Source organism: Chenopodium quinoa, unplaced genomic scaffold (assembly GCF_001683475.1).
Source record: "Chenopodium quinoa cultivar QQ74 unplaced genomic scaffold, ASM168347v1, whole genome shotgun sequence".
Taxonomy (NCBI): domain Eukaryota; kingdom Viridiplantae; phylum Streptophyta; class Magnoliopsida; order Caryophyllales; family Amaranthaceae; genus Chenopodium; species Chenopodium quinoa.
Genome location: NW_018744151.1, coordinates 1,352,300 through 1,367,429, shown reverse-complemented (window position 1 = coordinate 1,367,429; position 15,130 = coordinate 1,352,300). Strand labels below are relative to the sequence as shown.

The following is a 15,130-nucleotide window of genomic DNA, read 5'->3' as shown; positions in this document are numbered from 1 at the left end:
GTTTCACTCAATTATCTCCCTCCCAAGAGGAAGGTTGACATTTTTTATTTTTATTATTTAAATACCGATTCTTAATGCTTTAGAATTTACTTGTAGATAAGTTCTACTAGTATCAAAGTCCCACACATTGTATAATGAATCCGATTTTTTGAGATAAGAATATAAAAGGTTCGGATGTACGCAATCTTATCATTAAATAGTTAAAAGTAAATTACAAAGTCGTAGTAGTCTTGCAATTATGCCATGAAACCATGATCTACGCACTACCCCTTTCTAAGCACAACTACTACTCATTATAGATTTATACTTGTATATGTTAGAGGCCACCAATTACCACACAATATACATACTTCATATAATTATATAAAAGGGAAAATAGAAAATGGAAACTTTGTTCATAACTTCGTATTAAAATTATTATATCATTATTGACATTATTGTTGTATACAGTATTATATCAAGTTTAGGCGTTTAGTTGAGCCTGTTATATCTACTTGTTGCTTGAAAATTGCACGATGCTTAGTTACAAGTCAATTTATTGTGTACTTCTGACTTCTCATGAAAGTGGACTGCAACCTAATTACCTAAGCCTCACATTACCATGCAATAATTTCTACAGTTTGATTTTGCTGTGTTACTAATTGATTAATAGTGAAATTACTTAGCAACCATTGAATTGCGTCCAAGCCCAAAGGCTACAGGTATTATTGTATTAGCTAAAAGAGCCCCAACATGGATACATCTCGGGAAAGGAGTTAATTGGGGGAGAAATCGTAAGAGTTGGCCCCACAAACGGCACAATTAGACGGAATCCGTGAATGGAGAACGTCAATCTTAGGATAGTTGTTCACAATTTTTATTTTTTTAAAAAAATGGGTAGTTGTTAACAAAATAGCGGCCTATCTTTAGAGTAGTTCCTCACAATATTTCTCTTTTGTTGGTATACCCCTTCTCTTAATACACATTTTCGTACATTCATTCATCACTTTAACAATTTTCTCACTAATTATCTTAATTTGTGAGCATTATACGTATATGCTAAAGAACTTTCAAAAACAAAGAGTTGAAAATTCGAAATTATGTAAGTGTACATTCTCATATGAAAAGTATTGAAAAATAGTACTCGTAATTGACTAGTGGTATTCATCGTATTTCTTCATTCTATTTTTTAAATCTTCCTAATTATTGACTAAAATCAATTACATAGCGGCCCTTCTTTTTAAAAGTTTGGGTTGTAAAGGAAAATTGGATTAGAGATATGAAAACAAAAAAAAAGAAATGCAGAGTATGTGGTCCGTACGTTTGTAAGGAAGTCAAATTTCATTATAATGTCATGCATTGTCCACTCAAAACACATGTTTTTTTGTTATTAATATATCAATTAGTCCTTTAGAGTTAGTAAGATTGAGTGAAAATGGATTATCACTAGGAGAAAAGTACAAGTTTAGGAGGAAGTGGATTTCATGACGACCATGAATATTATCATGAAACTTTAATTGTTATATATATTATTATTACAATGCCACTATATGTGCATTATATGGAGTATTTTTTTACTTGTCGTCTATGAAGTACGAAGTAGGTTACTCCCTCTATTTTCTTAAGTGCTCTGTTTTAGCCGTCATCACGACGTCTACCAATGCATCTAATAATTTTTTTAATTATCAATATAATATATAAATTATATATATTTAAAAAGTTGATATTTGAAAACTATACACTAAAATTGAACGATTTTAACAAACAAATACTCATATAACTATATTTAATCTTATGTATAAGCATAAATATTGATAAAGTGATGTTTTTGAGTAGTATAAAAGTCAAAATATAATGTAACATTAAAAATAATAGAGAGACTGAGAGAGTATAAGTAAAGATTATGGTTGAGAAGATTAAAGTAGAAGTACTAAACACTGAGTGCGTCGGTGATTTTCATTTCCATTTTGTAAATATATATGTATCATGTATGGAGTACTATGATTAGCAAAACCCTTTGTTTTAAACATTGATTAACACTTCTACTCATCTAGCCTTCTACTTGACTTACTATTTGTATACAATAGTATAAGATAAGATTAATTAGTACCTAGATTAAGTTTAATTTGTTGCTTGAAATTTAATTATAGATAATTATAAATTATAAAAAGAACCTTTTGGGACTACGTTGTTGAAAATTGGCAAAATGATTGTACTACTTAAGTCAACAGTTTACATATATACTTCTATTTCTAACAGTACATGCGCATTAAAATCTAAGCCACAAATCACAAACAATATATTTCAACACTTTGATTATTTTTCTGTGTTGTTTGATAAACAGTACACTATACATTGAATTAAACCTTTTTAAAATAAAATTTTTGACATCTTGACTAAATATGGACCGTCCGATTATCTCTAAATATAATTATCACCTTCAATTAATGCAACAAGTGTCCATATATGATTATATGCTTACGTACATAATAGTCATGCAAATGCTAAATTGTATGGTCCAACTTTAATGAAAATTTTTGGTAGGTTTAAACTTGGTTTATTTCCTTCACTATCTTATATTCTTATATTATAAAGTTTTAATTATTTAAAAATTATGTGAAAGCTTGTTATAATTCGTTGATGATGACAGTTTTTTCAATCATATCACTAGAGTAGATAGCTGACTACGTAGGAATTAATAATGTGCATGGATCATGGGTTTTATTTAATTAATTAAAGCAGCTGCCCTAATATCCATACACAGCATGCATGTATATGTTTACTATGTTTCTGATTCGTATCTTAAAACTATTCTTCAAGTTTAGTCACCGAATCAAGGGAACATCATACATACCTATATTAAATTGTGTTCCTTAAATTTATGTTTAGTTTGAAAAAGGTAGGAGTAAGCGAATTCTTAACCACGTATTTAATATTTTGAATACACCATTGTGTTACATTTTCATCCGATTTTCAATTACATATCAAAAAATTGTTTAACTTATAAATTATGTTGTGCTATATTTAATTATTTTTACTTGAATATAATTTACATAATTGTATAATTTACTAATTATTTTTACAAAATTTTACTAATAATTTTACTAATTAAAACTAATTTTACTTATTATAATTTAGTATTTGTTAAGATAAAGGGAATGAACAGATGAACTAGACCCTATTCCCGAATTGAACTTACTTTTCTTGAAGTGCATGGAATAAGGTGAGGACAACATAGCCTAAAGAGTTGGGGATTTTTGGCCAAACTTGAATTGATATGATGACATAAATGCAGTGTATTATTGTTATTGAGATATTCAATCTAGACTTGTCTTAGCAATGAGTCACTACTATGACTAACAATAACCTAATTGATTCATTCACAAAATAAAGCTAGCTTAATTTTATTTGCCTTTAACCATTAAGATTTTATGCATGTTTTAATTGATCCTTTTAATGTTGAAGCAATTCTTGCTATTTATGATCGCTTTTGCCAGCTCTACATGTGACTTGTACACGCGCAATAGATATACTATTACTTGGTGTGGTCTTACTTCCAAATGTATACAAAGCTTCTCACATTCAGAGTTTGTTGTAGCCACTAAACAGCTCATAACAAGAACTAACAACAATTTCGTCTTGGCTCACACCTAATTTTTACACATACGCAGGCCGTGATGCTATAATTAATAACTTATTTGGGCAACCACACGCAAGTAAGCCTTAGATTTTGGACAAATTAGTACCAAATCAAGCATAAAATCATAACATGTATAATAGAACTAATTATTAGATTAAACAAGTGATGAATTAGTTATCTTATTAGTAACTAACTATATGAAATCATGAGCACTTTTTCTTACTTTATTATTATTTTGCTCAAGAATCCCCTGGATTTTAGCATAGGTGTTTGTTTGAAAAATTATATAGCTCATTTTCTTAGTTGTTTGTACACAATACATGTTTATGATTAGGAACACATATTTTTTTTGGTGAATTTTTAATTAAGATATACTATACATACATACCCTAGATAGATCGTGATGACATGCATTACTTTGGATTACTTCTTAATTAAGTATGATTATCGACTCGAAAAGCAATTATCTTTGGTGATTATTGTAGACATACAATTCTAAAATCAAGTTTAATTTGTAACTAAAGTATAGTAGCTTAATAAACACATCATTTCTTCTTATAATTAGATTCAAACCTCATTTTTTAACTAGAGGGTGGCTGAAATTGTACCACCTGGCTCCCCTCTGTGAAAATATAGTAAAATAGGAGAGATAATGGAGAAATAAACTTGATTAATAATCAAGTACTTTAATTTAATCTGTATAATGTTGTATGGGATAAATATCATATGATCATGGTTATTGTCTCTTATTGGCCGACTTCCAGCCAGCACTACTTTTGTCCCCAAAAAACTATATACGTACGTACTGTACATACTCCAATATAATTCCATATATATATATATACTACCTCCGTTACATATTATTTGCAACGATTTGATATATATATATATATATATATATATATATATATATATATATATATATATATACTAGTTTAAATCCTGTGCAATGCACGGTTTTTACTTAACCTTTAACAATAATTTTTTTATAAAACAAATCAGCATTTTAATTGAAACAAATACTTGAATTTCTTTTCAAAAAAAAAAGAAAAACTTAAATTTTATATTATATTGTTAGCAAAAGTTATTGATTATTAAATATTAAAAAAAAACACAAATTCAATGATTATAGGGTTTTATATGAGTGAAATTTATGTTAATTATAACCCATGCAATGTAATTATATAGCTTATATGTCCCTATTTTGTTGGCATGTTTTGACCGGCACAATATTTTATAACATATTATAACTGGCACAATGTTTATACAAATTTAATTGACTTATTTTTATTGACAATTAATAATCAAGGTTTTTTTTTTTGTTTTATATTTATATTTCTAGTTATTGAATTTTAGTGTTATTATTATAAAGTAATCAATAAATACATAGTAAAAGCTATAGTGTCAATCCTTGTTGAAGCAAAAAAAAATTTGAAGAAAAAATACAATGACAAAGAATGATACGAAGTATGGAGACATGGAGTAGTACATTCTAATACATTACCTTATATGTTTGTTTATCATAGAAAAGTACCTATTATAAATATTTTGAAAGATATGCAAATAGAATATATTTCGTATATAGTTTCCAAATTGAAAGTTAAATATTATAGGATATATAAATTAATATTAATGAAGATTTTGTACAAAAAGAAAAAAAAAAAGGAAAGAAAAAGGGGTGGGAAATTTTTTAATCTGAACATGACAAGTGTAATGTCAGATTCGCTTTTAGTATTATGTAATTGATCGAAAGTTAAATATTATAGGATATATAAATTAATATTAATGAAGATTTTGTACAAAAAGAAAAAGAAAAAAAAAAGGAAAGAAAAAGTGGTGGGAAATTTTTTAATCTAAACATGACAAGTGTAATGTCAGATTCGCTTTTAGTATTATGTAATTGATTGATTGTTTTATATTTATACTAGATGAAGCCCGTGCGATGCACGGTTTGTTAGTATTTTTTTTTTAAGAAAATATTTTTCATATTTATGTTATTAAAATTGTTATTATATTAGTTTTAAAATATTATAATATAATTCCTAATCTCAAAAGATAATATGTTGTATTTAATTAATTTGAACTTTAAAATCTCATTCGTCAATTTTGCTTACGTGGCATTTGAATTATTTAATTGTAAAAGAAATTAATAATCTCTTATTTAATTGGTTATAACTTAAATTTACAATCTTACGTAGCGCGTTAAGAAAATTAAATCCTACGTGGCTCTCTAAAAACTCGGGGAAAAACTCCCCTTTATATATATATATATATATATATAAGATTTCTAGTTATTGAATTTTAGTGTTATTATTATAAAGTAATCAATAAATACATAGTAAAAGCTATAGTGTCAATCCTTGTTGAAGCAAAAAAAACTTTTGAAGAAAAAATACAATGACAAAGAATGATACGAAGTATGGAGTAGTACATTATTCTAATACATTACCTTATATGTTTGTTTATCACAGAAAAGTACATATTATAGATATTTTGAAAGATATGCAAATAGAATATATTTCGTATATAGTTGCCAAATTGAAAGTTAAATATTATAGGATATATAAATTAATATTAATGAAGATTTTGTACAAAAAGAAAAAGTGGTGGGAAATTTTTTAATCTGAACATGACAAGTGTAATTTCATATTCGCTTTTAGTATTATGAAATTGATTGAAAGTTAAATATTATAGGATCAGAGCTTTTTTGGTGCAGCAGGCCGCACGGAATCAGTAAAAATAACAGTATAACAGGGTTACTATTCACTCGCATAACGGGGTTACTGGTTTTGTCAGGGTTACTTGTATTTTTTTTTTCAGGGGTTACTTGTATTTTTTTTCTTTTAGGGGTTACTTGTATGGATTATTTATTCAGGGGTTACTTGTATTTTTTTTTTCAGGGGTTATTTGTATGGATTACTTATTCAAGGGTTACTTGTATTTTTTTTTTCAGGGGTTACTTGTATTTTTTTTCAGATGTTACTTGTATTTTTTTCAGGGGTTACTTGTATGGATTACTTATTCAGGGGTTACTTGTATTCTTTTTTTCAAGGGTTACTTGTATTTTTTTTTTCAGGGGTTACTTGTATGGATTACTTATTTAGGGGTTACTTGTATTTTTTTTCAAGAGTTACTTGTATTTTTTTTTCAGGGGTTACTTGTATTTTTTTTTTTCAAGATTTAGTTGTATTTTTTTTTCAGGGGTTACTTGTATTATTTTTTTTTCAGGGGTTACTTGTATGGGTTAATTCAAGGGTTACTTGTATGAGTTATTTATTCAAGGGTTACTTGAATGAATTACTTATTCAAGGGTTACTTATATGAATTATTTCAAAGGTTACTTGTATGAATTACTTATTCAAAGGTTACTTGTTACTTATTCAACGGTTACTTGTAAGCCCCATACCAAACCAGTAACACCCTGCAAGTAACCCTTGAGCAAAACTAATAACACTCTACAAGCAATCGCTAACCAAACCAGTAACACCCTACAAGTAACTCTTGAGCAAATTAAATTAGTAACACCCTACAAGTAACCCCTAACCAAACCAGTAACACCCTACAAGTAACCCCTGACCAAAATCAGTAACACCCTACAAGTAACCTGACCAAACCAGTAACACCCTCACCAAACCAGTAACACCCTACAAGTAACCCCTGACCAAACCAGTAACACCCTACATGTAACCCCTGACCAAACCAGTAACACCTACAATTACTCATAACCAAACTAGTAACACCCTACAATTTTTGACGTATAATGTTTGATCTAAGATTCCACGAAGAAAACGAGCTCACATTTCTTTGGTTCTCATCAATTTCACTACTTCAAATGTTGTTGATGATTTTAAGAATAATTAATCACAATTTTTCACAGCAATTTAACACCCAATTTCTACAATTTCGGGCTTTAATTGCAGCAGTTTGGCAAAGAGGAGAGAAAAAATGGGTGGAGTTGAGATATGGTTGTTTGTGATGTGTAGTTTGGCTTGAAGAAGCTAAGAAAAGAGGAGAGAGGAAATGGGTGTAGTAGAGATATGGTTGTTGGTGATGTATGGTTTGGAGAAGAAGATAAGAAAAGAAGAGAGAAAAGAGTTGTGGTATTTTTAAAAAAATAATAATAAAAATTGTGGATGACCACACCGTGTGGCCAGCCACATACAAAAATTTGTGTTATAGGATATATAAATTAATATTAATGAAGATTTTGTACAAAAAGAAAAAGAAAAAAAAGGAAAGAAAAAGTGGTGGGAAATTTTTTAATCTGAACATGACAAGTGTAATGTCAGATTCGCTTTTAGTATTATGTAATTGATTGATTGTTTTATATTTATACTAGATGAAGCCCGTGCGATGCACGGTTTGTTAGTATTTTTTTTTAAGAAAATATTTTTCATATTTATGTTATTAAAATTGTTATTATATTAGTTTTAAAATATTATAATAAAATTCCTAATCTCAAAAGATAATATGTTGTATTTAATTAATTTGAACTTTAAAATCTCATTCGTCAATTTTTCTTACGTGGCATTTGAATTATTTATTGTAAAAGAAATTAATAATCTCTTATTTAATTGGTTATAACTTAAATTTACAATCTTACGTAGCGCGTTAAGAAAATTAAAACCTACGTGGCTCTCTTAAAACTCGGGGAAAAACTCCCCTTTATATATATATATATATATATATATATATATATATATATATATATATATAAGATTTCTAGTTATTGAATTTTAGTGTTATTATTATAAAGTAATCAATAAATACATAGTAAAAGCTATAGTGTCAATCCTTGTTGAAGCAAAAAAAACTTTTGAAGAAAAAATACAATGACAAAGAATGATACGAAGTATGGAGTAGTACATTATTCTAATACATTACCTTATATGTTTGTTTATCATAGAAAAGTACATATTATAGATATTTTGAAAGATATGAAAATAGAATATATTTCGTATATAGTTGCCAAATTGAAAGTTAAATATTATAGGATATATAAATTAATATTAATGAAGATTTTGTACAAAAAGAAAAAAAAAAAAGGAAAGAAAAAAGTGGTGGGAAATTTTTTAATTTGAACATGACAAGTGTAATGTCAGATTCGCTTTTAGTATTATGTAATATATATATATATATATATATATATATATATATATATATATATTCTCTACTCTACTTTTCTCTACCCATATCTGATTCATATATATATATTCCCTACTCTATTTTTTTATTCCCATATCTGATTCAAAATGGTCAAATTTGCAAAAAATTATCATATTTTGTGATTTAAATAATAGACTGGGAGAGATTTTGTGTGGAATAATATAAATTTATATTTTTAATTTTTACTAATATACAGCAAAATATAGGAAAATTTGCGAGAAAGGTCCTTTTAACTGGCCGACCTTATGAGGAAGGCGCTTTTATAAAAAAAGGTGGCACAAAAGCTCCCTATATCTCACTTGGGTTGTAGGGAGGCCAGGGTCCGGAAGTCACGTGCATAGCACGTAACAACTTAAGTTACTTTTTTTATTCTTTATGTTTTCCTTTTCCTTCTTTTTCCCTTGATTTCCCTCTTATGAGATAGATGAGATTTGACCTTGTGACATGTGTGTTACACTGGTTCTTAATACGGAGTACTATGTTAAAGGATTGATTTATATACTCTATATCAGATATAAGTATCACACATGTCAACTAGGGCTTTTGTTTGATCAATATGTCAAATTAGTTTCAATAAGATATTCTTTGATCAAGTTCAAGTGAATAATTTTTTACCCCTAGGTTTGACCAAGAATTATATATTTGTAAAAAAAAATAACTACCGTACCCCTAGGAAATTTGAATTTATATGAAACACTAGCAACTTGTAAATAATGTTATGAACAAAGCAAAGTCAAACATAGGAAATCCAAGAACAGTAAAAAAGGAATATTGACTTTAAGGATAGAAATATATGATGTGGTGCAAAAATCAAGGGATTAACTTGAGTTTTAAAGCAAATAGTGGCTGGAGAAGATCAACAAGGACAAGCTAACGTATAGGGGGAAGGTTGAGGTTGTTACAAAAGTAGAAAAACCAAACACAAATTAATTTCACTTGTACTATATAATATACAATCATACCTTATATTATATTATTTGACCAAAGAATTTATTCTTCTTAAGAAGATCGTGAAAAGATTTAGGAGAGACATCCACTTCTTCTTCACTATCTAAACTTGCCACTTGGATTCACTTTTCTATCTTATTAAGGTTAATTAGTTTTGGCCTAATTAATTAATAATTACTTTTTTATATGTAAGAAAACTTCTAGTTAATGGCTGCTAATTGGCAACTTTCTTTGCCTATTTTGACACCTGGCTTATAATGATGTAATCATGTTTTTATTGGATTGACAAATCATCATTATTTCAAGAGAAGTAATGTTTTTAAATGAGTCAAAAGCTGTTGTTAGATCACCAAATAGGTTTCCAAAAAAACGTGTGTCAATTTTAACAAGGTGTAGAAGAGTTGTCGGAAGCCATGATATATTTTTATCTTACTTTGAAGTAGCAGCGAGTTTTTGTTATCGATGCATGTTTAAAGATTACAATATTAATTGAAAAAAATGTTTGGTCGACTCATAGGGCTATGTTTCGGATGATCTTATAGCTTATGCGTAAAAGAAAATTAGATGGCATACAAGTAATTAGATGTCATATTATTGCATGAAATATGTTTATAAAGAGCATGTTCATCAACTAAATAGCTAACATTATTAGCTTCAATTTACTAGCTAACAAATTAGTTTCATCAATTAGTTTTAGTTTTACTCTTTCCGTCAGTTCATTTTTTTTATCTTTACATTTTAACCATTTTTCTCTTATAAAAAAATTCTAAATGTAAAGATTTAAGTAATGGAGGAAGTAATATAGCCATGCATGGATGTGCATATTTATAAGGCGTAAGGAAAGAAAGAAAGAGATATATAAAAGAGAATTCTTGTGACGAGAAAAGAAATAGACGTATGAAATCACTAATCAACTAGAATAATATTATTGCAGCTAATATACAATATCCTAAAAAAGAATATGTTGTGAATAAAATAAAATGAAGTATGTGTTTTTTTGTTCGAGGTTCAAAGAAAGAATATTTACATACTTGAATAATTTGATGTATAATAGATTAATAATACAAAGTATACTAATAATATGGAGTAGTAGTAAAAGTGATTGTATGCTCAATCATGCCTTGCTGTGAACTGACATGTGTGTGTAAACATGAACTTTTTAGACTTTGGAACTTTTTGGTACACTTTGAATTTTGTGGGGATGAAAATAAGAGAAAGAAGTGTTACTTTCAGAATTAACAAAAGAAAAAAGTCAAAACCTTTTTGTTTGCTTTAAGAAATACTTGAAAAGTCAAAATTCAATGAGGCGCCTTTTGATTTTTGATACTGTTTTAAGCAAATTTTATGCCAAATTATTGATAAAAGTCGGTTGAGATGGTATTTTTTCTTGCTTAATCCTTTCCTCATTTTTTTTGTTTTTGTAGTTTTGTATAGTTGTTAGCATTAAGACTTTATAGCCTTTCAATTGGCTGTTCTATATGACTTGGACAAAAAACTACTTTGTGATCATAATTGGTTACTAATTGATAAGATAAAGGAGAATTTAATTTGCCTCTTGTGGTTACTAATAATGGCATTTCTCTTGGGTGTATATTTGTCAATTTACATAATTAATAGCTCCGATCCCTCATCTCAATATATGATGTACCCGTCCTGTATTTCTATCTTGTCTCGAATTAGTTTGTCTGCTTCTATACATAAAAATTCAATAATATGTTATTATTTTATATAGTTAATTTTTTCTTGCTTTCTATAAAAAGTATTGTAATTAATCATCTTTTATTAATATTAGCACGTTACTATCTTTAATTCTATTTACCTTATTTCATGGAAATAATAATATCATCACCTAAAAATCTAAAATTAAGTCATCATAAAAAAAGTCACGCATGATTATGTTGTGACGGAATGATTATGTAATTCATTTTGTACTTAAGACATTTTGGTACAATATCTACATTAGAAATTTACTTCTCCGTAGCACCTAAATAAATAAATTAGCATTTATTATGAGCTAGCGTAGGGAAATCTTAATTATTAGTTGGGTAATGGGTTAGACCATGGACTTCAATGGGTAAAACCGTGTTAAAATTAAATAAGCGACATACAATTAATTATATGACATAGTGAATACGTAACTCATTTTGTACTTAAAATGTTATGGTCTTGTCTAAAAAAATGTTATGGTACAATTCATGTTAGAAACATTACAACATACGCTGTAGTTCCTAATTGAATTGGCATTAATTATTACAAGCCAACGTAAAAATATCATATTATAATAATGGGTTAGATGTGGACTATAATGGATCTTTTGTACACAATTTTCTCTATACTACAATATGATTAGGTAAATTTACCATTAACCATTTGAAACTAAGATGTACATATATACAATGTAAATGTGACGACGAGAAAGTTAATTTAAAGTTGTCTAATGCCCCAGCCCCACCATGACCCCATCCCAATTGCTTATGTTCGTATTGAGAGTATAATAAAATTATGCATTAATGTCTTTTTATTTGAAATACGGTGATATTTATTTATTTACTTCACATTCCATAGGCAACTTTATTTTGGTCAATATATACTCCGTATATATTATATGTTTAGCTAATTAATCAAACTTATCGGTTTTTTAATAAGAAAAAACAAGTAGTCATTTTATGTGAGATTTTTAAGGCTCGAAAATTCGTCCATGCACCCATAGTTTTGAATTGATTTATTGCGTCCGTTTAATTTTGTATCACTTTTTTGATGTATAACTGGCTTGTACGATATACTAATTATACAAAGGTATATCCGAACTAGACTTTTTCTAAACAAAACATATTGGCTAGTTTTTTTGCAAAATAATCAATAAATAAGGGTTTTGCATCTCGATCAATATAGATAAACATTATTCCACAATATAGAATATTTTATTTTCTTCATATCTTGAACTATGTATTAGAGAGGAAGACTAAATGACTAATTACTTCATATACGTATTTTTCCATAGTCAACTTTGACCTAATTATTAGAAAGCTACATACAGTAGAAGATGTATATTTACTCGCTTTCAGTATAATGCTACTCTTTGAACTTAACAAAAACAGTAGAATTTCATAGATTTAGGTACATCATGGGGTTACGTGGCCCCCAAATAATTATACGACAAAAAGAATTAAAAAATAATAATAATAATGTGATGTACGTATATACTCATTTTGGAAACTATGTGACATCATAATATAAAATTTAAAATAATATTTTTTCTAAGAAAAAATAATTATAAGGCCCCAATTTCCCCAAATAGATGGGACACGTCGCTTGTATGACTAACCAAGGACGGCAACAAATCTTGTTGACTTTTTTTAATTTTAAGCATTCTCACCACTAATTTTACACGTATATATATACCACCTTATGCATGTATAACCTGCAGTCATAACTTTAAGCTTTAAGATAAATATTCAAAAGACAAGAACTTAACAAATTTAATACACTTGAGAAAATTGATATTATTATCTAGGGTTTATCTTTTTCTACAAGAGTAACGTAAGAAGTAAAAAGGCGGTCGAAAATCGAAAGATATGGGAAGAGCACCGTGTTGTGATAGAGATGGTCTTAAGAAAGGTCCTTGGTTACCTGAGGAAGATCTAAAGCTTATTGATTATATTCAGAAGAATGGTCCGGGAAATTGGAGAACCCTTCCTAAGAAAGCTGGTATGTTTTCGTGTTTTACATTTTTACATTCAGGAATGCCTTTTGCACTCTATAATGGCGAAATTGTATAATTTCGCCTGTTTGATACGTGTTCATTTTTATATCGAGTTTTTTCTAATAAAATTTAGAATAAAAAGGAAAATGGACATTTGTCGAATACAGGTGCAGATAGTAGTTATTTGTTTGGAAGAAATGAGTTTTTTTTTACTAATTCGAATTATTTTTTTAAATACAGGTCTTGAGAGATGTGGAAAGAGTTGTCGACTTCGATGGACCAACTACCTTCGACCAGATATCAAAAGAGGAAGATTTTCATTTGAAGAAGAGGAAGCCATTATTCAGCTCCACAGTGTGTTAGGCAATAAGTAAGTTTTTTTTTTTTTTTTTTTTTTTTTTTTAAAAAAAAAAAAAGAAAGTGAGGTGTTTTTAAGAACGTCCAAGAAACAAATGGACAGATTTTAAACGTGGTATTGTACTGTTTCTTACTTTGTCTCGCTCTATTTGTATAGGTGGTCAGCAATTGCTGCTAAATTGCCAGGAAGGACAGATAATGAGATAAAGAATTATTGGAACACCCACATCAGGAAGAGGATGCTAAGGATGGGCATTGATCCCGTGACCCACACACGTCGGTTAGACTACTTAGACCTTCCTTCCCTTTTCGGCAACCACCCCTCTATCCTTCAGAACTCCTCTGATCAACTCAACTTGTTGAAATTACTTGGTTTGCAAAGCCTCGTCAAACCGAACAATCTCTTGAGCCTTGCTTCTCTTCTCTCAAACAACCAAAACCAAAACATTCTTTTACAAAATCTTCAACCACATCAATTTTCCAACCCTTCTGATCAAATATTGTCTCAAAACCAATTTATAAACAACAACAATAATCAAGTTCAGAACACTATACCAACTTGCTCCGCTATGATCACACCATCACACAATACAGTTTTCGACGAAACCAACCCAATGAAGTCAAGCTTAAACCATCAGCAACAATACCCAACAAATTATTCAAATTCGAATGAGCACCACTTTACAGCCGCACCACAAACTACTCCTTTGGTAAATGATCAGTGGCAACAAAACAGTAATTCTGCAGGCTTCAGTTCAGAAGCAGCTGCAGTAAATATTCAAGACAGTGGCAATTACCAAGCATTAATGGACTCATTGTTAGACACCTTGGGGTTAAACTCGGCTAATAATAATAACATGAGCAACAATGACGAGGGTTTGAAGATGCCTTCGTTGTTATCCACGCCTAGCTCGAGCCAGCAGACACCGCCTTTGAGTACTTCTAACTCGGCGTATCAGCCCAACAGCAGCAGTACTACTACTACTACTAGCAGTGAAGATGAGATTGATAGTTATTGTCAGAATTTGATGAATTTTGATGTATCTTTTGATATCTTTGATAATAATGTTTTATAATAATGTTTTGTGTTTGTAGTAGCTAGCTTAGGAGATCATGTCAGTTTTGCTTGATGTATTTTTTTCGTTTTCGGTACAGTTTGTAAACAGATAAATTTTCTTTATTGTTTCATTGAATGAGTTTTAGTTAGTGGTGATTTTATTATTATTTTAAATATAGAACAAAAGAAAAAGAAAAAAAAGCACATTAATTTTGTTCATATACTCGCAAAGATATAGATGGGTCATGACTCATGTCTGCATGTTTTTAACTTGTAATGT

At 28.8% G+C, this 15,130-nt stretch overlaps 1 protein-coding gene across 2 annotated transcripts; it reads left to right on the top strand.

Annotated features, from left to right (window-relative positions):
• The first annotated feature begins 13,179 nt into the window (after positions 1–13,179).
• LOC110693512 (transcription factor MYB41-like) lies at positions 13,180–15,130 on the top strand. Of its 2 annotated transcripts, XM_021870629.1 has the most exons (3): positions 13,180–13,441; positions 13,677–13,806; positions 13,951–15,130. In XM_021870629.1, the coding sequence occupies exons 1-3, from the start codon at positions 13,309–13,311 to the stop codon at positions 14,867–14,869; spliced, it is 1,182 nt and encodes a 393-aa protein (XP_021726321.1). In that variant the 5' UTR covers positions 13,180–13,308; the 3' UTR covers positions 14,870–15,130. The 2 variants fall into 2 exon arrangements, with proteins under 2 accessions (XP_021726321.1, XP_021726320.1); XM_021870628.1 differs by lacking the exon at positions 13,180–13,441 and having other exon boundaries at positions 13,452–13,806.

Excerpts from the sequence above, each read along its gene's own strand:
- LOC110693512 (XM_021870628.1), top strand. The coding sequence starts at position 13,496 with ATGGCGAAATTGTATAATTTCGCCTGTTTGATACGTGTTCATTTTTAT. Across the intron at positions 13,807-13,950 it reads CACAGTGTGTTAGGCAATAA|GTGGTCAGCAATTGCTGCTA; the intron begins GTAAGTTTTTTT and ends CTATTTGTATAG.